Source organism: Torulaspora delbrueckii, chromosome 2 (assembly GCF_000243375.1).
Source record: "Torulaspora delbrueckii CBS 1146 chromosome 2, complete genome".
In the NCBI taxonomy this organism is placed as follows: domain Eukaryota; kingdom Fungi; phylum Ascomycota; class Saccharomycetes; order Saccharomycetales; family Saccharomycetaceae; genus Torulaspora; species Torulaspora delbrueckii.
This window is the reverse complement of record NC_016502.1, coordinates 404,745-430,395: the sequence shown is the minus strand read 5'-3', so window position 1 is coordinate 430,395 and position 25,651 is coordinate 404,745. Positions and strand designations below refer to the sequence as shown.

At 42.4% G+C, this 25,651-nt stretch overlaps 13 protein-coding genes across 13 annotated transcripts; 9 read left to right on the top strand and 4 right to left on the bottom strand.

The window, feature by feature from the left end:
- Window positions 1–1,435: 1,435 nt before the first annotated feature.
- On the top strand, window positions 1,436–2,284 carry TDEL0B02360 (SDR family oxidoreductase; the record flags this gene model as incomplete). The annotated part of the gene is made up of 1 exon (XM_003679528.1): window positions 1,436–2,284. One exon carries the CDS (start codon window positions 1,436–1,438, stop codon window positions 2,282–2,284), a length of 849 nt encoding a protein of 282 aa, XP_003679576.1.
- Window positions 2,285–2,369: 85 nt separating this feature from the next.
- Window positions 2,370–3,044, top strand: BUD21 (Bud21p; the record flags this gene model as incomplete). The annotated part of the gene is made up of 1 exon (XM_003679527.1): window positions 2,370–3,044. The coding sequence occupies one exon, from the start codon at window positions 2,370–2,372 to the stop codon at window positions 3,042–3,044; it is 675 nt and encodes a 224-aa protein (XP_003679575.1).
- A 75-nt stretch (window positions 3,045–3,119) lies between these two features.
- On the bottom strand, window positions 3,120–4,148 carry ATX2 (Mn(2+) transporter ATX2; the record flags this gene model as incomplete). Its single annotated transcript, XM_003679526.1, has 1 exon — window positions 3,120–4,148. The coding sequence occupies one exon, from the start codon at window positions 4,146–4,148 to the stop codon at window positions 3,120–3,122; it is 1,029 nt and encodes a 342-aa protein (XP_003679574.1).
- Window positions 4,149–4,319: 171 nt separating this feature from the next.
- Window positions 4,320–6,428, top strand: DIA2 (DNA-binding SCF ubiquitin ligase subunit DIA2; the record flags this gene model as incomplete). Its single annotated transcript, XM_003679525.1, has 1 exon — window positions 4,320–6,428. The coding sequence occupies one exon, from the start codon at window positions 4,320–4,322 to the stop codon at window positions 6,426–6,428; it is 2,109 nt and encodes a 702-aa protein (XP_003679573.1).
- Window positions 6,429–6,542: 114 nt separating this feature from the next.
- TGL4 (triacylglycerol lipase) lies at window positions 6,543–9,260 on the bottom strand (the record flags this gene model as incomplete). Its single annotated transcript, XM_003679524.1, has 1 exon — window positions 6,543–9,260. One exon carries the CDS (start codon window positions 9,258–9,260, stop codon window positions 6,543–6,545), a length of 2,718 nt encoding a protein of 905 aa, XP_003679572.1.
- A 389-nt stretch (window positions 9,261–9,649) lies between these two features.
- PXL1 (Pxl1p) lies at window positions 9,650–11,659 on the top strand (the record flags this gene model as incomplete). The annotated part of the gene is made up of 1 exon (XM_003679523.1): window positions 9,650–11,659. The coding sequence occupies one exon, from the start codon at window positions 9,650–9,652 to the stop codon at window positions 11,657–11,659; it is 2,010 nt and encodes a 669-aa protein (XP_003679571.1).
- Window positions 11,660–12,138: 479 nt separating this feature from the next.
- TDEL0B02300 (Whi5 domain-containing protein) lies at window positions 12,139–13,371 on the top strand (the record flags this gene model as incomplete). Its single annotated transcript, XM_003679522.1, has 1 exon — window positions 12,139–13,371. The coding sequence occupies one exon, from the start codon at window positions 12,139–12,141 to the stop codon at window positions 13,369–13,371; it is 1,233 nt and encodes a 410-aa protein (XP_003679570.1).
- Window positions 13,372–13,781: 410 nt separating this feature from the next.
- Window positions 13,782–14,918, top strand: LPX1 (triglyceride lipase; the record flags this gene model as incomplete). Its single annotated transcript, XM_003679521.1, has 1 exon — window positions 13,782–14,918. One exon carries the CDS (start codon window positions 13,782–13,784, stop codon window positions 14,916–14,918), a length of 1,137 nt encoding a protein of 378 aa, XP_003679569.1.
- Window positions 14,919–15,074: 156 nt separating this feature from the next.
- On the bottom strand, window positions 15,075–16,205 carry SRP40 (Srp40p; the record flags this gene model as incomplete). Its single annotated transcript, XM_003679520.1, has 1 exon — window positions 15,075–16,205. One exon carries the CDS (start codon window positions 16,203–16,205, stop codon window positions 15,075–15,077), a length of 1,131 nt encoding a protein of 376 aa, XP_003679568.1.
- Window positions 16,206–16,801: 596 nt separating this feature from the next.
- Window positions 16,802–19,330, top strand: SSL2 (TFIIH/NER complex ATPase/helicase subunit SSL2; the record flags this gene model as incomplete). Its single annotated transcript, XM_003679519.1, has 1 exon — window positions 16,802–19,330. The coding sequence occupies one exon, from the start codon at window positions 16,802–16,804 to the stop codon at window positions 19,328–19,330; it is 2,529 nt and encodes an 842-aa protein (XP_003679567.1).
- A 164-nt stretch (window positions 19,331–19,494) lies between these two features.
- Window positions 19,495–21,483, bottom strand: NDC80 (kinetochore-associated Ndc80 complex subunit NDC80; the record flags this gene model as incomplete). The annotated part of the gene is made up of 1 exon (XM_003679518.1): window positions 19,495–21,483. One exon carries the CDS (start codon window positions 21,481–21,483, stop codon window positions 19,495–19,497), a length of 1,989 nt encoding a protein of 662 aa, XP_003679566.1.
- A 161-nt stretch (window positions 21,484–21,644) lies between these two features.
- On the top strand, window positions 21,645–22,547 carry PAN6 (pantoate--beta-alanine ligase PAN6; the record flags this gene model as incomplete). Its single annotated transcript, XM_003679517.1, has 1 exon — window positions 21,645–22,547. One exon carries the CDS (start codon window positions 21,645–21,647, stop codon window positions 22,545–22,547), a length of 903 nt encoding a protein of 300 aa, XP_003679565.1.
- Window positions 22,548–23,130: 583 nt separating this feature from the next.
- TDEL0B02240 (uncharacterized protein) lies at window positions 23,131–24,885 on the top strand (the record flags this gene model as incomplete). Its single annotated transcript, XM_003679516.1, has 1 exon — window positions 23,131–24,885. The coding sequence occupies one exon, from the start codon at window positions 23,131–23,133 to the stop codon at window positions 24,883–24,885; it is 1,755 nt and encodes a 584-aa protein (XP_003679564.1).
- Between the last annotated feature and the right edge of the window lie 766 nt (window positions 24,886–25,651).

The window sequence follows — 25,651 nt, the reverse complement described above, 5'->3', positions numbered from 1 at the left end:
AATAGAACCACACAAGTGGTTTAAATACTACGTTCACATTTCGAAGATGAAGCCATTCGTGGATTGGTCAAAAACTATAGTAGTAAAATGGCCAAGTTTGAGAAGACTGGGGTGCCTTTTAGTTGAAATTCAAAACAAAGAGGGCACCGTGTTTAAAAGCTTTCGGTTATGGAACAAGAGAGCGAGGTCGTTTTACAGCGACGTAAGATGCGTGTTGTAGAACCGCTTCCGATTACATGTCACTAGATTCAAAGCTCCAAAGGTACTATCTTATATTCCACATGGTTGGGGAGGAGGTGCTCGAGAAAAAATATCCCGAAAGGATCATCTTTATTGAGTTGGAGCTTGGAATTCCTAGTAGATTACGATTAGGCACAAATCGTCTTGTGAATTGGCAAGGATGTTGGTGTGCTCGTGCTCATCAAGCAATTGAGGCGCCGACGACGACGATAAGAGCAGTTAAATTTAACCAAATCAAAGAAAGCACAAGAAACCTGCCCTTCCCTTGTGCAGGAACATCATGTTCAAATTTTGCAAGAGTTGGCAAGTGACAGGTTCTATTCAATGGTGGACTCGACCCTTTCGGCATTAAGTGTGTTGTAAGTCCCTCGTGGATTCACTCGGGCGACTGCCAGTTTGAGCAAGCTCCGCCAGGCAAATATTTCGCACTTTAGGCACAGATGGGATTGCTCAAACAATACTGGGTTACACTCATAGTGGCTATAGCTTGGAAAGTTGCATAAACGCTACTGCCTCGTTTTTATTTAGATGCAATCGGACAATGGCCTTGATGATTAGAGAGAGAATTCACAAATTGCCGCCTTTACGGTCGTGAAAACGTCAACCCATTGTTAGTGGCCAGCCGTATCACGATTCGTTGAGGGAGTTAAAACCGTCCAACTCCGTGTATCTATCTATGAAGACAATCAGATTAACAAATTACTGTACCTCAAGCACTATGACGCCAAAACGACAAAGTTCCAACTTTAATGCCTCTGTGACGTCGACGCTACAAGAACAGAAAGCCCCATCCCAAATGGAAACCTATGTTCACCTTTTGTTAGGCCATTGGAAATTTTGCCCATATCCTGCTTTTCTGGTCGAGGTATCTTCTACGTCAGACGCAAGGATCAACACAACCGCGTACAACGTAGACACTTCTGCTTGAAGTATAGTAACTCAATTAAACGGAGCTGCACTCTCAAGCCGAGGGAGTTACAATCAATCGTCGATCAACTGCAATTACTCGAGCGCAACAACGAGTCGGTTTCCGAATGTGAATCGCAACGCGAGCTGACTCGGGGGGTCGTCGAACAACTGGCAACTACAAGGTATAAAGACAACCATTGATACGTTGATAATACACAAATGTCCATTGTCAAGGAACCAGAATACTATTTCATAACTTAAAACAAGCTAAAAAAAAAATCGAAAAATGGGCAAGACTGTAGCAACTGGTATTGAAACCCCCCAACCTTATCCACAATTGCCTGAACATGTTATGGACATGTTTTCATTAAAAGGTAAGGTGGCCTCTGTGACTGGTGCTTCCGGTGGTATTGGTTATGAAGTGGCCGTTGCATTTGCACAGGCAGGTGCCAATGTTGCTATGTGGTACAACTCGCATTCTGTCGAGGAGGAAGCTGAAAAGCTGTCGAAGAAATACAACGTCACCGTTAAGGCTTATAAATGTTCATTGACTGATACTAAGGCTGTTGAAGAAACTGTGCAACAGATTAAGAAGGACTTTGGTGGTAGAATTGATATAATGGTGGCTAATGCTGGTGTGGCGTGGGATAAGGGTCCCTTGACCGAGCTGGCCGAAAAAGATTCTGAGCTTTGTGACAAGGAATGGCAGAAAGTTTTGAGCATCGATATCAATGGTGTCTATAATGCAGCCAAGAGTATTGGTCCAATTTTCAAGAAGCAAGGATCAGGTTCTTTCATTGCAACTGGTTCGATGTCTGGTCACATTGCAAACGTTCCGCAATTACAGGTCGCATACAATACTGCAAAGGCTGCCGTTATTCATATGTGCAAATCGCTGGCTGTCGAATGGACAGGTTACGCCCGTGCTAACACTGTATCCCCAGGTTACGTAGCCACTCCATTGAATGCTGGGATGGACGAAGAGATGCTAAAGAAATGGAACACCTTAGTCCCACTAGGTCGTCTCGCTTTGCCCAAGGAAATGGTTGGTGCTTATTTGTACTTGGCCTCTAATGCCTCAACATACACGACCGGTAGCGACATACTAGTGGATGGTGGTTACTGTAGTGTTTAAAAGGAGTTTTGTACTTCGTAGATATTAGTTGATATATTTTTTTCTAATATAGTGCTTTATAAAAAATTTCACATTAAAGAATGAGATGAGCTGTGATCAAAAACCAGCAAATACGATGGTTGAACCAAGGATGTCTATTACAGAGAGTAATAGCAGGCATGTCAAGTTCGATGACAATGAGGAAGGCAAGATGCCTGTAAAGATGGCTCCGGTGGCGAAGAAAGTGGATTATAGTAGCGATGAGAGCGATGATGAAGATGAAGCACCACAGGAAGAGGGGCTATCAAGTGGTAAATCCTCTATTGAAGATGAGATAAGGGAAAGAGAAGAGGCATTGAAGAGGGAGAAACAAGAGGTGAAGCAAAGGAGAAGGAAACTTGATGCTAGATTTAGAGAACAACAGCTGGAGAAGGAGGCAAAGGCTAAGGATGACCAAGAACTGCCGGAAGAATTACCAGAAGAATTTTTCGAAAAACTGGATGAGGAAGTACATGAAAAACCCGTTGAACAAATTCCAAAGCATATCAATTTTAATGATATCGATACCGAACAGTACCTTCCAGAAATCAAGAAGCAACTGGAAAAGAAAAGGACCAATACTTTAAAGAGACTAAGAGCCACTACTGTTAAGAGGGGTTTATTTAATGTTACTCTACTTGATGATTCACAAAAGCTCTCCGCGATGGCGCCTAAGAGAGAGGCTAAGATAATGAACACCAAGGATAAATGGCTGAAAAGAAAGGCAATTAAAAGGAAATAAAATCATCAATTCACGTACGTAATAAACGCACTGTATACTAGTAAAAGAACGTTTCCCTGGAGGCATCATTAAATCTTAACCTTCAGTAATGAAAAATGATATCGCGGTGGGAACAGCAACTCCCAGCAGAACGTACATCAATTCTTGAGACGAGCTTAGCTTTTCATCAGGTTTGGTATTCGGCAATGGAGGTGTGACTGCTGTAACGTTCGCGAAGTCAACGTTCAGATTATTATTTTTGTTAGTGGTCGTGTTGCCTTCTTCAAGAATCGGTTGTTCGACCATTACAAAATTACTGCCCTCTCTGAAGTACCCACCTTCGACATTGTCCTCCATAGAACTATGATCGTGCGAATCTCCACTTGTGAAAGCGGTGAAGGAGGCGTATAGAAGACTCCCTCCGCTCATAAGCAATAAATTACCGCTAAACCAGTCCATAGTCTCCGAATGTCTTAAGTTGAAAGCCGATACTACAATATAGCCCAAGGGTGTAGAAAGTGCAAAGGCGAAGAGATTCGACAGGACTTCCCATTTCGGCAGACGCTGTTTTGAGATCATCAAGCTTGTCAGGGACAGGACAGCCGGTATCTTGTGAATCACAATCGCAATAAGGACCACAATTAAAAGAGATTCATTGTTCGTTGTGGTACCCAGGGCGATCCCATCGGAGAGCCCATGCACAACAAGTGCAAAGACAACATTATTCTTAAGTATCGCGGTAATCATTCTTTTAGGGTTCTTTAAAACATCCTTAAAGCTAGCTAGTTCTGTCGTTTCACCTTGCTGGACTGAATTATATCCTGTTGAATTACTCATCAATATTTGGACTATTCTATCAAGGATATAAACCACCAGAAACCCAATAAGCAAGTTCAGTCCTACGTTTCCACCGTGTTCCGTGCAAGCAGTAACACCTTCTGGTATCACTAGCATGAATGAAGTACCCAGTAGCATTCCAACCCCAAACTGAGACAGTATAGCTATATAATTGTCTTGCTTGGCCACACCATTGCCTACGTAGTACGACGGTAACCATCCAATGGCAAAGGTCGCTACGAACAGAAATAAAGCCAAAAGGAGCACTCCAGTAATTCCAACAGCCATTATACCTACTTTTAGGACCTTTCAGACTTCGCTATTGCTTGAACTGGAACTCTTTTTATCATGTTTCTTGTGCTGCGCGATGACAGTAAATCATACCTTGAGGCTTTCTTGTTCAACCTAAATAAACAAATCACTAAGAACTTACCATAGTGAGCTGGATAGGCTGATGATATGGACGAATCGATCATTGATAAGGCTCTAGACCTGGGGGTGACTTACTTCAGAAATGAGAATTACGTGAAGGCTAGAGACCTATTCCGCAAGGCGTTGGAGTTGGCAATGTCGTATGGTGACGAAGAGTTAACTCAATTGCGGGCTAAGCATGGTCTCCGAAAATATACCATTCCAGAACCTGATAAGGATTCCCGAATTCATCATCCCAAGTACGTGAGGTTGCTGGATAATATGTCGGCGACGTATGAGAAGCTTGGAGACTTGAAGAAGGCTCTGTCGTACGCTACAAAAATGGTTGAAGTTGATCCTTACAATTTAAAATGCTACATTAGACTTGGCAAAATACTTCAGAAGCAGGTGAGGGACAAGCAGGCTTACGAGACGTATAAATTGGGTTTACGAAGAACGAAGGAAGCTCATGAAAGCTACTCTTGGGAAGTTTCGCAGAAACTGATTGAGATTGCCAAGCAACAAAAGATTGCGATAAAAAGAAGACTAGGTGATTCAATAAAAGAAAATTCACCTGCTGTTACAGAAAGTAAGCATTTGATAGACCCGATTGAAGAACGCAATAGGTTAATAAAGAAAGCAAGACGACAGTCGCCAGATCTTCCTCATAATAATCAGGAACAAAGAAAAGATTTTGTGCTCGATTTGCCACCTGAGCTTCTTATCTTGGTGCTTTGTGATTTTACTGCAAAAGAATTGTTCCGTGTAACGTTGGCGTGTAAATCATGGAGAAAGAGATTATTGTCATTTCCACAATTATTCCAGAGATTCATATTGAACTCTTGTACCCATCGACAGCTTGTGAAGTTCTGTGATTTCATAGAGCGACTGTCGCCAATGCTAACGCCAAGGTATCACTCATTGGAGCTTTTAAGGTTCTCTCCTAAGTTCGCAAGAGATGAACTAAAATCTGTTGAGATTATTTTCTCCAGAATGCGGAAGATTGAAGTTCAGAAACTTATTCTTTCGGTACCGAATTGCTCCACTTCCCATCTAGCAAAAATAATGGCTTCCAATGTTCAGCTTTGTAAAGCCTTAACAAGCCTTTCGATGATCTTAGCATTCAGAGCCGATAAACCATATGAAGTTGAAATGCTATCTCAGTGCGAGAATTTGAGACGGCTAGAAGTTTTAGTCAATAGTTCTGTGGTGCCTGTTAATCAAGGCTTTGTCAGAACTTCAAGCTTCATAGAGCCGAAGATGTTACCGACATGGGCCGGGAACCTCGAAACCTTCAGTTTGACCTGCGATCAAAACAAAGTTAAGGGATTTCCTTTTATGACTTTGGTTCTGCATTTTCCAGTGAATCACTTATCAAAGCTGTTCATTAGTGGTGTAACTTTCGCACTGGAGACTCCTCAGTTTGACTGGCTAGCCAACTTTAGATTTTTGAAGGAATTATGGTTCGAGAACAACCGATTTGCTGAATTTTCAGCTTTTATAAGATTACTGCGAGACTATCCATTGAGTGATCGTCTGGAAAAACTGACTTTCAGAGAAGACTCTATAGGAACGCGGGTCGACCTTGAGGAAATTTCAGAGGGTTTTTTCTATAAGCATAACTTCCAAAGCTTGCGAGAGATTGACTTAATGGGTTCCTCCATTAGTGGGCTGGGTCTAACTAGGATGGTATCTTACCTTGAACCTAACAAACTTCGAAAATTCAATTTTGGTGACTGCCCTCACGTCAAATTCCAGCGAGTGCAAGTACCAAACGAATCGATGTCACTGTCGCCTTACGACTTCCTCAGATCCTTGCCTCACTTGGAATCGTTGTTTATGCCGCAGTGTGCGGCTTTGACTGATGATACGATGAGTTTGATGACAGAATCAGTTGACTACTTAAACGATCTGAAGAGCCTTGACGTATCTTTAAATTCATCTCTCACCGGTGCTTCTCTTTACGAGTTTTTGAAGGCTCTTAGAGATGTTCGATCGGCGCCTTTGGAATATCTCAACATCGATGGATGTGCTTCGATTTCTCATATTACTGTCAATATGCTTAGAAGTCAGTCACTTGTAAAGAAACTCGATTGTGTTTATGAAAGAGAAATGTGGAGGCGATTTGGCATAAACTCTTTTAAGTATCAATCATAGAGCAAAGCATTGAAACGGTTATAAAAGCTATGTATGGTGTAGCAATCCTTATGGGAAAAAGCCAAAATATGCACAAAATCTATCCAAATTAAAATTTAACTGTTAATATTTAAATCAAACTTCTTCAGATGAAGAAGTAGCCGTCTTGGCCGGACTCTTCTCGAGCAATTCAATTTTGTTGGAGGAATCATTCTTGAGTGTTAAGGGTCTCTGAGACTTTGGTGAGTATGGCCCACCGCTTGAACCGGACAACCTGGTGTCTCTCCTCAGATTGGTGTCGGTTATGCTGTTATGCCTTGAACGAAAATCGTACGTCCTTTTGTCGCGAGAGTCATTAGGGCTTCCAGCAAAGATGCCTGCACCTTCTTCCTCTTCCGAGCCCGCGGTTGAGAGTGTATTGCTCTTCCTCTTTCTGTTCCTTTTCGACCGCTGTCTAATACTTCTCGAAGATGAATGGCTCTTGAGTCTGGTCTCAAATCTCACAGGAGCAGATTGTGGTGCCACGTCGCTGGTATTAATCATTGGAGATGAATCCTTTCTGTCAAGAAGCCTTCTTTGGTCTCGCTTTGACGCCATTTGAGTGAAAATGTGTCCAGCACTCAACTTCTTAGACAAACGAGGTGGATTTGCAATAACCTTACTTGCGTTTCTCTGTATCCGTGAAGAAGAAGAAGATACCGGGAATGATACAGACTTACTAGACTGTCGCGAACGTGCGTTTGTCTCGGACTTTCTGCGTTGATGTCTGATGTTGCTGGCAGCTCCGTAGAGCGGTAAGCTGAACTTGCCACTGGATGCATGCCTATAAGTGGCTGCATTTTCTCTGAGAAGCAGCAAAGAGTTTATTGACTCGGATTCAAAAAGATTGTCGTCCAGGGAAGTGATCATGATATTACCTTCATCCTTATCTTCTACATCGTCCTTCTGGTTACGTGTCTTGATTAATCCCACGGGCATGTCAACAAATTGTAAGGGGTTTTTGATGGATGAAGAACCAATGATTCGCCCCTTCAAATATGTGATTGCTTTATCTAGAGCAAATTCTTGGCCACAGTGATTCTTGATTATAGATACTTTAGGCCAAGTAGCGCGGGCACCGTTTGTTGTTTCACGTAATAAAAACTCCTTCGATGGATTTGCTAAGAGCTCATCTAAGCGAAAAAGCATCTTCATATCCGGTAAAATCGTTATGTCACCCGAGTATTGCTGTGATAACACCGATCTCATTTTCGTTAGGGCGTTCTTGGCAATCCCCAGTTCACAAGCTAGCTCTAGGAGATGGATTGCCTCATTTGCCATGAAATTGTAAACGTTTGTTAAATTTTGCTTCAAGCGAGCACTAAATTCGTCTTCGATATCACCACCGACACAGGAGAGGGAAAGTTTGAGGAAAGGGAAAACATGAACATTGACTTGACATGCAATGATATGGTCAATATTGAACATTTCAGATAGCCTCGAAATCGGTAAATCGTTATCCACCGAACCATCGACAAATTTTACTGAAGCGCTACCGCTCCATTCTCTCTTCTCTCCGGTCTGTGGATCCTTTTCGTACAGTGGACTCGATGGGAAGATTCCTGGTAAGGAGCACGATGCACAAACTGCTGACCAAATTAGCACGTTTGGTGCTGTAAGGTTATTTAAAAGACGAGGTTGCTCAAATAACGATGCCGGAGAAACGGTAATGTTCAAAATTTTACCTGTTCTATTATAGGCCTCTCTAAACGTCAAATCACCAAGAAATGAAACCATCGTATTGACTAAATGTTTATTATCAAACCAGGTTCCATTCTTGAGAAATCTTGAGATTTTTATCAGATAATTTTCACTTTCACTCTTCTGTTTGTCGTCCTTGAATATATTAAACTCTGTGTCCAGCACACGTTCCAATAGTTCTGGAATTTCATCCTTATGGTGAACCGACAGGATGCTGGCCACAATGGCACCCGCACTGCTCCCACTTATGACTCTCGGTAGGAGGTCTAATTCAAAGAGCGTTGATAGCACACCAATATGGAACAAACCGAATGTACCACCCCCACTTAGCACCAAAGCTGTACGGCCTATGTTTCTTCTAGTTTGTTGTAAAATCCCCAACACGTACCCGTCGTCTAAATCAGACTGATGTAGTAAAGCATCGATTGCCAGTCGCGACTCGTTTAAATATTGGTCCGTGAGAAACTTTGTACCAACATGAGAATGTCTATAAAGGTTCACATTCCCCATGTTCCCCAAATTCCTCACCCAGCTAGTTCTGATCGTGTATAACAACTCTGAATAGTCCTCAGCGAGTCTTTTTTCCCGCAGTTTCGTGGTCAACTCTCTAATAAGCTTATAGTCATATAAGTTAGATTCCACTTTTTGTTTCCACTTTGTCATATCAGTCAACTCATCTAATCTTAACCCTGCATAACTCCATTCATCATATGACATGGCATGCTGCTTCGTGGCAAGAATCCTCTCAATAAGCAGATCCTTCTCATAATCGCCCAGAAATAAACTATAAATAAATGACTTGAATTTTGGTAACAAAGAGACATGTTCTTCATCTTCCAACTCATCATCACTTGTAGAAAGTGCTTCTTCATTCTCTGAACTATATTGGTCAAAAGTTCCTCTCCCCTTATTCTGCCCTTCCGCCAAATATTTCCTTCCCTGCCGGTTCAGCTCATGCCTTCTTTCTATAATATTACTTCCTTCACAAATCCGTCTGCGGGCTCCACTGTTATCAGCAGCTGCTGCGTTCCCATGAATATGTTCATAGTACTTTTCAATAAGGTGTTGAGTAACCGCAAAAGGTCGACGTTCTAAAGCCGAGTTGGCTTCCATCGAATCTTCCACTTACAACCAGTGCACTAATAGGCTCCAGATGCACTCTAGAGACCAAATAGTCAGTCTCTATTTGACTTTCAATCAAGTCATAGTGCCTTAATTGATTACAAAACTTGCAGGCTTGTAAAATTGAGAGGTCCCGTGATGCTTTGGAAGACGCGTCAAAGAAATTGATTTCGCGTCTGAAAACTCACATTGGAAAGTGTCATTCTAACGGATAAACAGTCGAGTAGATCACTCTTTAGAGGTTCGAGAGTGATTGTTAAGCTGTAGTAGAGTTAAGTGGTATTAAGAGTTGTGGTAGGAAATCCTGTTGGACTTTTTTTGGGTCATTTTGAGTGAGATTTGAGTGACTTTCGAAAGAAATTCGAGAGATAACGTTGGAGATGTTTAATCACATATATGGTTCGCCATTCCCTACGATTAATCCAAAAGTTAGGTATAGGACTGCTTTAGAAAGGGCAGGATTCGATGTCAATTTTAATTCGAGATCTGCGGCCAATGGTGATGGATTGGGAAGTGCCGATATGAACAGGAGAAACGTCTCTATGGGTAATTTGCAACAACCGCCACCTCGAAGCCAGAGTAGAGCAGCTTCACGAGTTGCATCTCTTCCTGGGGTGAGGGAGCAGCCAGGTGAGTATCATGTTCCGCTGGTCCATAAACCTTATGCCCCTTCGGCGAAGTATTCTACCGGTTCACAAGCGAGATCAAGTGGACCTTCAAGAGCACAGTCTTCCACCAGTTCTCAACCAAGCGGTCCTACAACAGCGCAGTATTCCACCAGTTCCCAACCAAGCGGACCTTCAACAGCACAGTACTCCACCAGCTCTCAACCAAATGGACCTTCAACAGCACAGTACTGCACCAGTTCTCAACCAAGCGGTCCTACAAATACATCAGGATCGTATTCCGCAAATCCATCATTACAATATTCCTCTGCTTCGAAACCTTCATTTACTTTTGAAGAAAGGCCTAGCCACCACCAGGAACGAGAATTGAATCCGATTGAGAGGAGTTTTATGATGCTAACTCAGAACGACACCAGCAGTAGTGTAGATATAAGAACTACCGAGATGGAAATCAAGGAACCCGTTGAAGAACAACCAGTTGAGGAACAACCTGCTGAGATACATTCACCAACTACACCACGCAAGAGTGTCCATTCTACCGTTGAAAGTCTGAACTTTGAACCTTCATCGGAGCTACACGTTGGTCTTTCTCCAGTGAATCATGAGAAGGAAACTCCTAAGGTAATTGCAGGTAAGCAATTGCCCGTACTATCAGTTACAACTCACCTTGACTCCATCGAGGATGAAAAACCACTGAACCTTGGTGGCTCACAATGGTCCCAATCCGATAAGAAAATTAGCGAAAAAGAACGTGGTTCTGTCACACCTGAAGATCTTACCACCCCACACACAGCTACAAATTTACAAGTTGAAACACTGATAGCTCAATTAGACAACGTTTCTTACTCGAAGAATGCACAACTAGATAATCCGTTCTCTACAAGCACTGCTACAAACTCATTGTCTGGTAGTCAGCTCGATGTACGCTCGCTGTCTGTGGACAGAACGCGGTCGCATTCCAACACTTCTTCGCAGTTCAAGAAATCTAGCGCTTACTTATCAAAGCTACCAGAAGCTGATTTAGAGACTGGAGCTCAAACCGTGACCCTTGATCAAGAATCGGTTAGTTCTCCTTCTCTGAAGATGGGCGATACGCCCACATTTTACAAGTTCAGGCAGCCGCGCTTGAATAGCTTTCCTGGGCCAGAAGAAACCCCTATACCCTCTATTGAACCGTTACAGCTTTCACGCAAGGACAAAATAGAAGGCTCGCCGCGAATCGAGCCCGCCCAGGAAGAATCAACGATCAAGAACGACGTACCGTCAAACAGCGGTAATGAAACGCTCAATATTGAATCCGAACCCAAGTACCCTCCCGGAGAAGGACCCTGTAGGAACTGTGGTCAAGAAGTCGTCGACAGGCCTATTTACTCCAAGAAGGCCAATGAGCTATCCGGCCAATGGCATCGTCAATGCTTTAGATGTCTAAATTGTGACGTGAAGTTCAACAAGACCACACCGTGCTATATCCTTGACGACAAGCCATACTGCCAACAGCACTACCACGAGGAGAACGGCAGCATTTGTCAGGTCTGCAGTGGTTTTATCGAGGGAGAGTGTCTCGAGAACGACAGAACTGAAAGGTTTCACGTCCACTGTCTAACTTGTTTCCTCTGCCACACTCAAATTACAAGCGACTACTTCATATACAACCTAGAGCTGCCGTTATGTGGCAACCACGACCTCGAAGCGCTTCTACAAGAAGGACCTGACAGCTCGGTCAGCAAGAGGAGAACAAGGCTCATCAATTTCACACAATCATAGACATCAAAGGCATCTACAAATTCTCATAAATCTACTCGAAATTGTTATATAAATATTGATAAATTTGTCTCGAGATTAGCCGCCAAGCTATCCTTCTCGCTCCGAGATACAAAGTACTGTACGAACTTTTTGGTTGTGTCGATAGAAGGAACACAAATCAAAGTCGCGGATCAGAACCAAGCTGCAGTTGACATCGTTGAATTCATTATCAAGCCACAGGCATCCTCTGATATTATTGTTCGGCCAAGATTGACAGTGCAATCGACACCAATCAATACATCAATACTGAAACTTTCAGTTCCTAATCATTTAATAACTGGCCTAGGATCGACTCTAAACCTATCTAATAATCAACTAGCTCACATTGGTCCTTCTGAGCATTAAAAGGTCTGGTTGTGTTTCTAAGCGACGGGGCAGGGTGACCAGGGCGATCACTAAAAGGAGAATGTTGCGAGGCCTTAAAGTTGGTGTTTTCGTGAATGGATAAGCAAGAGTACCGTAAACATACGAGCAACCCCTATTTCTGGAGTTGTACCAGCGGAGGGTTGGACATGGTTGATACAGGTAGTGATGAAGAGCGTGATACACCAAGAAGATTTTCGAAAAGATCGTCAGCAGAGTATATGAGAGCTACGAGTTCACCCGGTAGTGGTTTAGGGCAGGAAGCTTCTTCACCAGAGACCCCTTCGCCGCCCAGACATGGAAGAAGATCCTCGACGTCTTTGGGTTTCTTTGCTTCACCTTTACATCGAGCGGAGGGGCCTGCTTCGAGAATGAGTCAGTCAGGGATGCATGAAAATGCTTTCTTAGTTCCACAATCTCCCAGCGTTAAATCTAGATTACTTCCTCCAACAACTCCAAAATCGAGAAACGCAGAGATTTTCCTATCACCTTCACCAAATTTGAAGTCACCAGGTACTTATAAGGACAATGGGAAACCGATTCGCGAGATTTCGAACGGTCTTAAGGCGAGGTTAAATTATGCGATGGTAAAGTTGCAAAACGGATGGGTGGATAAGACGCTTCCTGAACTTGACAGTGAGCTCAGTTCCGGTGCTAAGAGACATAAGAACGATGAAGATGATGAAAATGGCGATTTTGATTCTGGACAGATTGAACTTGCTCGAGAGACTATACTTAAAGGATCATCGTATAACAACGAATTTATTACTGATTCTGAAGAAACAGCAGATGAAGCCGGTAGTTCAGCCGTAGAAGAAAGCGATACTGTCAACTCAGCCCATTTAGCGTTCTTAAAGGCGCTGTCGAGTCCCAAGAAGAAAATGAAACAGGAGGCACCACCCCGTTCTCCTTTACAGTGGTCCAAGCCAAAGAAGATCGTGACTGAAAAGGGCAAAGATCAACCGTCTGAAGTGGAAGCAATAGAGACACTCATGTCACTATCCTCGCCGCAAAGACCTCGTTCGTCAACCCGAGATTTCTCACTCCCGATACCGCCAAAAGTGCCCAATGTGCGCGGATCAATGTCATCCACATCGTCATCATCACGCTCATCGGTCAGCTCACAACAACCTCCACTTACAATAATATCGGGCAAGCCAACGCGACCCGTAACCGTACCGATTATGCAAAAACAATCATCTGAATCTTCGCCAGAGTCACTCCAAGAATCTTTTCATGAGGATACTAAATTGCACTATGACCAGCAGCAGACAGACATAGAGACAGATGTAGAGTCCGATAAAGAATGAATCCTGATCGATGAGGGTGAACCCGCAAATTGATTTTAAAGCTGAGAAAGATGGCTTCAAATGCTAAATACATCGGAGTGCTCTTCGTGATTCAAGAATTTTTCACACTTTAAGAAGAGGTAGCGAAGGGCATCCTACCAGACGCTTGATGTTCGTATAACTCGTTGTAACTTTCATACATCATAATCTAATGAAGAGTATATTGAACTAATAAGACTATCTGGTCAAGAAGTTCGACGTTATTTCTTCGTGAGGTTCCATTATGATTGTCGAGGTTTTCTTTCAAGCGAAGGGGCTAACTCCGACAGATGTCATCGAGAATTAAAGTGGAGGAGCAAGAGAAAGACAGAGGTATATAAGATGGACCTCAATGCACAAGTAATGATGAGCTGGATGGCTATAAGGTCAAAATGGAGAAGTTGATTAATTCAAAATACAAGAGAGAGTCTAAAATAATCAATGCCGCACATCCAAGGACCTTCCGAGACTCAACTTTGGTTCCAGATAAAGACGTTCTGCAAGTGGTCTACGACGTTTATTCACTGATAGAAGCAGATTCCAGTCCCTCAGTTCCTCGCGTTAATTTGTTGTTCCTACATGGCAGTGGTATGAGTAGGTGCATTTGGGAGTACTATGTGGCCCACCTTGCTGATTGTAGACTCAATTGGCGCATAGGAAAAATTGTACTGATGGATCAGGTTACTCACGGTGATTCAGCTGTATTGAATGCAGATAAGCTTGGTGTGAATTACGATTGGGTTGATGGAGCTAGGGACGCATGTAAGGTGGCTCAAAATGAATTCCTTGATGGTGTGCCTGCATATAACGTCGTCATAGGTCATTCGATGGGAGGTTTTCAGGCTTTAAGTTGTGGTATCTTGGTACCGAACTTATTCCAACTCATCCTGCCTATTGAACCTGTTGCTTTGATGTACAATGCCAAGGGATCGAATAACGAATATACAACCATACCCAAGAAATTTTTTAAAGCCTTGAGTGGTAAAACAAAAGATCACTTTAACAGTGAATCAGAGTACATTACGTTTATGCGGAAGGGTAGTTTCTTCCCAAGGGTTCATTCAGAGATTTTATCGCGGATCATCGACTTCGAAAGAATTTATCTCCCTGGAGGAGAAATTAAAACTAAGATGGAACAACGGCAAAATCTGCTTTGTTACCTCACTTTGTTTCCAGGCGCAAAATGGCTTTTGGGCTCATTGAAGTTCATGAAAGCACCGGTTGTGAGTATTGAAGGGGGTATTTCAAAATGGTGTCCGAAAGAGAATCAAGAGACTTTAGAAAGATTAATTCCGAATTACACAAGAGATAAGATCCCAGACGGTGATCATCTATTGAATATCGAAATGCCAGATGAGACTTTGGCTAGAATTCTTTGCCATATCTCGAGGTTTATCGCATCACAACCTCCAAAAGACTCCACAATGGATCTCAACATGGATCAAAGAAGAGGCCGCTTTGCTAATGAGTATGCACTTTACTGCGATTTGAGAGTCCAAGATCGTCCTTTAGAGCTTTCGAAATTCTAGTCAGCACCTTATAAGACAATTTAAATGTGGGTGGTTTTGGTGTCTATTTCATTTGTTTATTATACATTGTTGTTTACATTCGTGAGATAGATTGCAGCGATTGCTGTCACCGGACTCTCCCACTATTTTCATGATTTTTTACCTTATGCTTATTAATTAATCCTGGAATTTATATGATCCAGAAGTTAGAGTGATGGAACCACCTCTGTATGAGCCTCTCTTCATCTTGTTTTTACCCTTTGTAAAATCTTTGCCTCTAACTCTTCCTAACTTTTCATTGGCGATTTCTCCCCAGTTACCAGCCGCACCTTTATACGTATTATCTGTTAATTCCCAATCCTCGAATGAGATTTTTGATCTCTCAATTCTTGAGAAATGTTTTCTCTGTCCTTCTTTAACAACATCTTCACCGGCAGAAATGGCCATCTTATCTGTGATGGGTTGAGGCGATTCAGTTCTGGATGACTCTTCACTCTCTGTCTCTTGAGTCTTAGACTTCTTTGTTGGTTTATCATTGGAATCTTCTGCGGATCTCTTCTTACCCTTTTGTTCCTCCTTTAATTCGCTAGTTGAGTTGCTGTCAGACTCTGAGTCTGAGTCGCTTGAACTGCTTGAACTGCTCGAACTAGAGCTATCGGAACTTGAGCTCGAGTCACTGTCGGAGTCTGAGTCACTGTCAGAGCTGCTGGAACTACTAGAACTTGAGTCTGAATCGGAGTCTGAACCACTGGAGCTGGAGCTGGAGCTACTAGAGCTTGAGTCGCTGGAGCTTGAGTCTGAGTCCGAACTTGAGTCGCTGGAGCTGGAGCTGGAATCAGAACTAGAGCTAGAGTCAGAACTAGAGCTACTGGAGCTGGAGCTGGAATCAGAACTAGAGCTAGAGTCAGAACTAGAGCTACTGGAGCTAGACTCAGAGTCGCTAGAGCTAGAATCGCTAGAACTTGAGCTTGAATCGCTAGAGCTGCTAGAGCTACTGGAGCTACTGGAGCTACTGGAGCTACTGGCACTTGAGTCGCTTGAGCTTGAGTCGCTAGATTTTTTAGCTTCGGTCTTCTGAGTTTTGTTTTCCTCCTCTTCGTCACTACTAGAGCTGCTTGAGTCACTTGAACTGCTTGAGTCGCTAGAACTGCTTGAGTCACTAGAGCTACTTGAGCTTGAGTCACTGCTTGACCCTGAGGACGTAGAAACTTCCTCCTTCACATCCTTTTGCTTACTCTTGACTTTCTCACTCAATTTTGGTGGTTTGGCATCTTTGGCCTTGACATCAGTTTTCTTCTTAGATCCCATATTTGTTTCACGCTCACTCAGCCGTTCTTGCACAACAACAATGATCAGAATTGGACCCTCAACTCTCTCAATTGACCTTCAAATAAAGCATTATTCAATTAATCTCGAGCGATGAGCTTCGAATTTCACTAAAAATTTTTCTCGTTTCTTTTCGATCGCGCCAGATTGCAAATGTGTCGCCAAAATGACAGTAATTAATACAGCGAAAAGGCGAAAAAGAAGGTGGTAATGTGCACATTGGGAGGCTAGTCAACCTTTGTTTCATATTTTGCTGTATTTCAGCGATTTTTAATCCTTTTGTATCTCAAAAAACTGTGATAAAAGCTCAAAATTCAACCAATCAAGCTGTAATTTGTACCACCTGTCAAACCGCATACTCTCCGACAATGTAGTTAGTCAACACACTCTCGTCCATCCCCAGGGTTGATTATAGTATGGTATTATGCATACTTCTGACTCTCGTCGCTTTGTACGTAAGTTCAAGGATAATAAGTTGATTCAACTGATAAACTACTTGATCCTACACTCATCTTTGAGAGACAACCGGCTAGATCTATTAATCGGTTCAAATAGCTAGCGAGTTGGATTAGCCCTCTATGACTGACATCGATGGATACCAGACGAGAAGCAAAGGAAAGATCTTTCCTGAGATGAACCAAACGTTCTTCTCTGATGATGACTCAGCAGCAACAGATGATAATCGTTCAAACTATGAGGATGAGGGATTCATTGATGGAGATGATGAATATGGCTATGGTGAATCTGCAGCTACTACACCAGCGGAAAGTGCTCCTCCAAAACCCAGGAAACCAGCCAAGAAATCAAAGCACGAGCAAAGCGATAATGAGACAGCTAATAAGTTAGCAGCAAAGAATGAGAATTTTCTGTATGGGACTAATAGAAATTTGCCTTCTGATTTTGTTCCAGATTCAGTGTCGGGGCTATTCAGGTCCCACGATTTCAGCTACTTGAAGCTACGTCCAGACCATGCGGCTAGGCCCATTTGGATCTCACCAAGTGATGGTAGAGTTATATTAGAGAGTTTTTCACCTTTGGCAGAGCAAGCTCAGGATTTCTTGGTTACTATCGCTGAACCGATCAGTAGACCATCTCACATACACGAATACAAAATCACTGCATACTCTCTATATGCTGCGGTTTCCGTCGGTCTGGAGACAGATGATATCATATCTGTGCTAGATAGGCTATCAAAGGTTCCCGTGGCACCATCCATCATCAATTTCATCAAAAGTGCCACTGTCTCTTATGGTAAGGTGAAATTGGTCATCAAACACAATAGATATTTTGTTGAAACCACACAAGCGGATATCTTACAGATGTTACTGAAGGACCCTGTCATCGGCACCCTACGTTTAGACACAAATCAGGCCCAACAACAGCCGCAGCCGAAGGCAAAGATGGGCACTACCAATGCGCAGCAAAATGTAAATCCAAATGATGTTGAAGCCATGTTCAGCGCAGTTGTCGGTGGCGATAATGAACTGGATGAGGAAGATGACCTTGATGCAGTTCATGCATTTGAAATTGCCAATGCGTCCGTGGAAATCGTTAAAAAAAGATGTCAAGAGATCGATTATCCAGTGTTGGAAGAATACGATTTCAGGAACGATCATCGTAATCCTGATTTGGATATCGATTTGAAACCGTCCACTCAAATTAGACCATATCAAGAAAAATCGTTGAGTAAGATGTTCGGTAATGGTCGTGCAAGAAGTGGGATCATCGTCTTACCTTGTGGTGCTGGTAAGACTTTGGTCGGTATTACGGCTGCATGTACAATTAAGAAATCGGCTATCGTCCTTTGTACCTCATCTGTTTCTGTCATGCAATGGAGACAACAATTCTTACAATGGTGTACATTGCAACCCGAGAATGTTGCTGTTTTCACTTCTGATAACAAAGAAATGTTTCAAACGGAGTCAGGTTTGGTTGTTTCCACATATTCGATGGTGGCTAACACCAGAAATAGGTCTCATGACTCTCAAAAGGTCATGGACTTCCTAACGGGCAGAGAATGGGGTTTTATCATTTTAGATGAAGTTCATGTGGTGCCGGCAGCCATGTTCCGTCGAGTTGTTACTACCATTGCAGCACACGCCAAATTGGGGCTAACGGCTACTTTAGTTAGAGAAGATGACAAGATCAGTGATTTAAATTTCTTGATTGGACCAAAGCTGTACGAAGCCAACTGGATGGAGCTTTCGCAAAAGGGTCACATTGCAAACGTTCAATGTGCCGAAGTTTGGTGTCCTATGACGGCTGAATTTTATCAGGAGTACCTCAGAGAGAGTGCAAGAAAGAGAATGTTGCTGTACATCATGAATCCCACAAAGTTTCAAGCTTGTCAATTTTTGATTCAGTATCATGAAAGAAGAGGTGACAAAATCATCGTATTTTCCGATAACGTTTATGCATTACAAGAGTATGCTTTGAAACTGGGTAAGCCTTTCATTTTCGGTGCCACTCCTCAGCAGGAACGTATGAACATTTTGCAAAATTTCCAATTTAACGACCAAATCAATACAATTTTTTTATCGAAGGTTGGTGACACATCCATTGATTTGCCTGAGGCAACCTGTTTGATTCAAATATCATCACATTATGGTTCTCGTCGTCAAGAAGCTCAGAGATTGGGAAGAATTTTAAGAGCTAAAAGACGTAACGATGACGGTTTTAATGCATTTTTCTACTCGTTAGTCTCAAAAGATACCCAGGAAATGTATTATTCTACCAAGAGACAGGCATTCTTGGTGGATCAAGGTTACGCATTCAAAGTCATTACACATTTGCATGGTATGGAGAACTTACCAAATCTAGCATATGCGTCCGCAAGAGAACGCAGGGAATTACTGCAAGAAGTTCTGTTGAAGAACGAGGAAGCTGCAGGTATAGAGATTGGAGATGACGCAGATAACTCGGTTGGACGTGGAGTGAACGCGCATAAGAAGGCAAAGTCCAAGGCTGTCAGGGGTGAAGGTTCTCTGGCTGGTCTTGCTGGAGGTGAAGATATGGCATATATGGAGTACAGCACTAATAAGAATAAGGATTTGAAAGAGCATCATCCACTAATTCGGAAAATGTACTACAAAAATTTGAAAAAGTAATTAATTTAAAATCGAGTTAAGTTGATTGACCTAAGATCGAGGCGGTCTTGCCGAAGTCGAGTTCCTACTCAGATCCGAGATGAAATAGTATAGCTTTCATTCGCAGCTTGCCTAGTAATGCTTCACAAAACTATTACACTTTCATTATAATTACCATTACTTATCTATAAGGACTCTAGTTGTTCAGTAATCCTTCCTTCCGTTTTCTCTAATACCGCTTGAATATTAATTTTGAAATTGCTTGCATACTCGATTATTTCAATCACCTGAGCATGCAGTGAAACCCTCTTGCGATTTATGTCCAGCAGCAATTCTTCATGTTTAATCTTAGTCACCTGTACCAGTTGCTCAGCTTCAGCGAGCCTCTCTTTTGTGAGCCTGCTAGAGTCACTTATCTTTTTCTCCAGCTTTTCAATCTCAATTTTCTGTGACAAAAGGCTGCTTTCATTCTCTTGCAGCTTTAGCTCATAGTTTGATTTCGCATCCGAGAGTTGTAACTCTAATCTTTCAATGGCATTTGTCTTTTCGCGAATTTCCCTTTGCAGATCTACTACCTTTGCTTCAATTGTAGAGTTTTCCATTTGACAGTTTTTGACTCGTTCTTGAATCTCCTTGTATAATTTGGATAGCTCTTGCTGCGCTTTCTCTGCGGTATTATGATTGCTTGAGAATATGCTTTCATAAGCTATTCCTTTATCTTCCTTCTGCAATTCTTCGTCTGATAAGGAAACCTTTAGCAAAGACTCGTCAACATTGTGCCCGAGCTTCGCTCGCAAACTGACTAAATTCTCAATCGCTGTGTTATATTGTCGTACAGTTTCGATCATATTTCTTAATATGCCATCCTTTTCAAATTTATCTGATTTCAACACTGCGACCAATTGATCTACTTTGCTCGTCACCAGATCTAGTTCGTTCGCAATGTTGTCCCTCTGCGTGCTCTTTTCGTCTATGAGCTCGATAGAAACACCTCTAATTTTCAAGGATTCTTGCAATTCCTTCACTTTTTTCTCTAAATCTGATATTTGCTGCATCTTGGCCGATGATTCAAAACGCATTTTCTCCAACTTTTTTGGCCATTCATTACTTTTATGGTCCATGGTGTTTACGTAGTTTTGAAATTTGGTAAGATCACTTTTCAAAGCCTTGCATTTTTGAACGGCCAGAGCGAGATTCTTACTCCTCTTGGCCTTATTCTCGCATCTTACCATTATTTCATCGTTATTGTCTCCCATTCGTTTTATATCAGTCTTAATGATATGCGTAAATTTCATGAAACCAGCTTCTAGTTGTTCCATATACGAATCATAATTATCTTCCAATCGAAGGAAACTCCGGTATGATTCCATGACGTATTCGATGAATAACCTCTCAACCATTAGCTCATACTTTTCCTGCTTTTGGTCCTGCTCATCTAGAGTATCTAACGGGTGATTGAGAATTGTCAGCTCTTGTGTGTTGTCATTAAAAAGGTTTTGATCCAATTCTTGTAAAGACTGATCAAGCTTCACATTTATCTTGACAAGCCAATGTAACATTCCTAGGAACCTTGGCCATGAAGAGCCTCCTACTGCTGAGATTTGTGACTTGTTGATCGTCTCCAGATACGGGTATTGCAAATTCTTCAAAATCTGATATACTTCATGCTCAATAGACTTTGTAAAGTTGTAACCGGGATCCAGCCTCAGATACAACCATTTAAAAATCAGCACGAAGCCTTTTTGTGTGGGCAATTTTAAGAATTTTAATGAGATCGGGTGGTTCATTTCAAGATCGAACTTGTTCCGCGTCAAGTAATCAAAGATCTCCTCCTGCACCGCATTCTGGAAATTCCTGTCCCTTAGAGGACGTGGATCTCTACTTGAAAGGCTATTCTTGGTGGTTGTGCTGGAGCTATTCGCGTGAGGGAAAGATGAGAACCTCTGTGAAAGCCTAAAACTTGCTGAGGGCTCCTCGCTCAGTACAGTAGATCTATGTCTCCTCTTAACGTTGGCTGCAGCATTCTTCTCCATACTCTTCTGAATCATATCAGTGAGTCCTATATTTGTGGTATTCCGTCGCTTCCCAATTGTAGAAACTGGGATCTGAGAGGTGAACTTTTGCGGATTCAAGCTATCCAGGACATCGCCCTTCTCATTGCGTACCTGATCCATCGGTTTCAACTCTCAACTATTCTGTTTATTGTGATTTAAAAGCTTGTAATGCGTATTGTTTACGTTTTGTGTATTGAATTTATAAAAAGCGAAATTTTCACCTTTAGTCGATGGTTTCAAGATAATCAATCGACTGTAGATCACATCAATCCGAGCAGACTATGAAGGTTGTGCATACTATTCAAGAGGTTCGTGAATGGCGCAAGGAATGTAAGGGCTCGACTGGCTTTGTTCCGACAATGGGATGTCTTCACGCGGGTCACGGTTCACTGATCAAGCAAAGTCGCCTAGACAATGATTACACAGCGGTAAGCATCTTCGTGAATCCATCTCAATTCGCCCCTACGGAGGATCTAGATCAATATCCTCGTACATTACCAGCTGATATCGATCTTTTGGAACAATTGGGCGTTGATCTCCTGTTTGCACCCAATGCAAACGAAATGTACCCACAAGGCATCCCATTGAACGTTGAAGATCAGCGAGGGCCTTTCGTCACCGTTTTGGGGGTTAGCGAAATGCTGGAGGGCTCTACAAGACCTAATTTCTTCCGTGGAGTGGCCACTGTGGTTGCTAAACTTCTCAACATCGTTACTCCAACAGTCGCCTACTTTGGTCAAAAGGATATTCAGCAGTTTATCGTCCTAGATACGATGGTTCGTCAACTGTTCATCAATACCCGTCTGCAAATGATGCCCATCCAACGTGATTCTCAAGGATTGGCTCTCAGCAGTAGAAACAAGTATTTGTGTCAAGAATCCTTAACAATTGCGTCAAACCTCTATAAGGGGCTACAAAGAGGCTGCCAGATGATCCAGGACTCTCCAAATGTCATAAGTGCGAATGATGTTAAAAACGTTATCTCTGAGATGTGGTTCCCACACCTAGCTCAGGGAGATTTCAAGATAGACTATCTGTCAATTGCCCATCTACAAACGCTCACTGAACTCTCCAAAATAGAAGCGAAACGCGACCACAAGATTGTTATCAGTTGTGCTGTTTATGTCAAAGACAGGAAGCAGCCCACTGTAACAGTAAGATTGATAGATAACATCATCCTATAAGGGAAAAAATACATACAAACAAAGTGTCACATCCTTGCCGATTTTTCGACACAAAATTTAACAAAAAAGTACCGCGGCATTACAGCAACCATGCAACTATTATTGGCTTGGCATTTCTTGGCATCTCTTGGCACTGCGAAAGATTCCGCGGCCCAATCGAGGATTGCAAAGTTTTAGCCCTCCCGGGGAATGTGTCAAGGCAAAATGTCAGCAGTTTGACAGATACGGTGACTGCGATATGTGACGGCACCACCGGCAATCGTACTTGATAGACAAATCATGCCACAGGAATATGTCAGTGGGAGACATGGAGGGACGTTGTGACTGTGATCTGAGATAAGCTTTCCACAGTCGATAAAGTATCGATCAATTAAAGGAAATTTGATTATATAAAACTGGACAATAATTTGAGTTGAAGTGCACTCGCAAAACCAAAAAATCAGCAGCTTAAGATTTGTAGATATACATGAAGTAAGGAGCCGCACATATTCTACAATTCAACAGCAGTATCTCGATTATATTGGTACTGAAATTTGGTTACGGAAGGCTACTTCAAAGAAAATACTAATACTAATCGCTTAAGATGACGTCACTCATCCCAATCGCTAGTCCTGGTTTATCTGCGAATACCGAAAGGGCTTACACCGAAATAAAGAAAGATCATATATACCAGGACAGTGTGGAGCAAGAGAAAGGAGAATTTGTCGATGAGTTTGGCCGTGAGATTCTCGCCAATGAGAGCGAGAAGTTCGGACACAAGTTACCACTGCAGGCTTACACCTACTACGCTGATATTCAGCGTGAGTATGAGAGATCGAATGACCAGGATGGTCTTTACGCTGCTCAAAGGGAGCAAATCTATACGGATTCTTTCAGCAATCTCTCACACTCGAAGCTAGATTCGCAGCGATTGTTGCGTATAACGAAGGCCTATTCGGTTTTCTTCTTGATCACCACAGATATTCTGGGTCCATCCAATGCTCCTTATGCCGTCGCCCAGATGGGTTGGGTGCCTGGTGTTATCCTTTACGTTTTATTTGGTGTCGTGGCTGCGTTTGGTGGATGGTTGCTCAACTACTGTTTTTGCAAAGTTGACTCAAACAATTATCCGATTCGTACTTACTCTGACCTAGCTGGGCGTGTTGTTGCGCCTTGGTTTCGGTATCCATTCGCTATTCTTCAGTTTATTCAAATGATATTGAATTGCGGAGCAATTCTGTTATCGACGGCTCAAGCAGTGTCACAGATGTTGATCGTCAACAAGGGTAGAGATCCTTTTTGCTTCACCGTTGACATTCTGGTGTGGGCTCTTCTTTGTATGATCCTTGGTCAGATTCGTTCTCTTGGGAGATTTGCGCATATTGCGAACACTGCAGTGTGGATGAACATCGCAGTCTGTATTATCACAATGGTAGGTGTTGCCGTTGGGGGTCCTTACTACGGTATCTTTCAACAGTATGGACAGGGACCTCCTTATTTCCAGTCGGGAACTTTCAACCCATTGCCAATCACACAACACGCTATCACGCCTGGTACTATTAGTGATAAAATTGCCGGTATGAACAACATGGTCTTTGCTTGGGGTGGTGCCACAATTTTCTGCGAAGTGATGGCAGAAATGAAACGTCCAATGGACTTTTGGAAAGGTATGCTATGTGCGCAATCTCTTATCATGGTGGTCTATCTTTTCTATGGGCTATTCGTGTACGCATACAATGGGCAGTTCAGTTATGTGAATGCAAATCAAGCTATTGGCTCCAAAGGGCTGCAGAATGCTGGTAATGTGTTAACCATTATAACAGGTATCATCGCCACCGTGTTATATGGTAATATTGGTATTAAAGTTCTGTATCAAGGTTTCCTGATAACCGATTTTAATTTCCCTAGCCTCAGCTCACGCAAAGGTGCAGTCGCATGGGGAGGCTTTGTGATTATATTCTGGGCAATTGCGTATATTCTTGGTACGGCTATTCCATCTGTCAGCGCTATTGTTGGGATCATTGGTTCTTTCTGCATTCTGAATTTCTCATACACATTCCCATTTCTCTTCTGCTTCTGCTTATTATGCCGTCAAGATGCTGCATTGAACGACACCTTCGATCAAAAGACTTTAAGTGTCGAAAAGGCAGACTCGTATTGGCGCAATTGGTCCCGTTGGAAGCGCTCTATAGGGCATGGTGGTACTTTTCGTGTCACGCTTAAAGTTTCGCTGTTACTTCTTTTCCTTGCCTCACTTGCAACTTGTGGCCTATGTTCTTATTCGGCAATTACAGGAGCTATCGAAGTTTATCAAACCAATACTGCGCAACCATTTACCTGCAATTCACCTGTCGGCTAAACCCAGCGCAATTCTAAGTAATTTTTGTCTTTTTCATGTAGGATTAATAAACAATCAGTAAAACGTCTATAAGAAATGAAGCAACTTTGATGATCGGATTGAACTCAAGAATGCTTCAAGATTTTCCGTAATAATCATAAACTGCCACTCTAAATATGCCGCACTTCAAAGAGTTATATTTAGGAGCAAAACTTTAGCTTTTATGACTCACTTGTATCTTTCTTAGAAAAGACTTTTAGTGATGCGCCTCGTTGAGTATAAGAACAAGACCATGATAATCTTGAAACCCAGCAAATGATCCCATGGCAAAATTGAGAAGGTATGATTATAGTTCATGTCTTGGAGCTTTCATTTGCAATATTGTTTAATAGTTGGATATGAAACCAAAACCAAAGTGCAGCCACGTCGTTGAACCAAGTCTGGGTAGTGCATTTTGACCTTCTTGAACAGTGAGTTCAAAAAGACTATTCCCACAATTCGCCTCAACCGTTTTTAAAGGCAATCGCATTGATATGTCGATTTATAGCAGGCATTTTAGCACTTGAAGAATATAGGAAAAATGCATAATCTGGCTATAACTGCGAGATCTTAGATCGTCACTGATACATCAGCAGTTTTCCTGGCCACTGCTGACCTTTTGGGCTATCGAAAGTGCTCTATCACCATCCTTTTGTTTGCTAACTCAATAGAAACTGCCCTGAAACCGCGAGTTGAACTACACTATGGCAATCTGTGATCATTCTACCTTGTGCTTCTTCAAAACGTG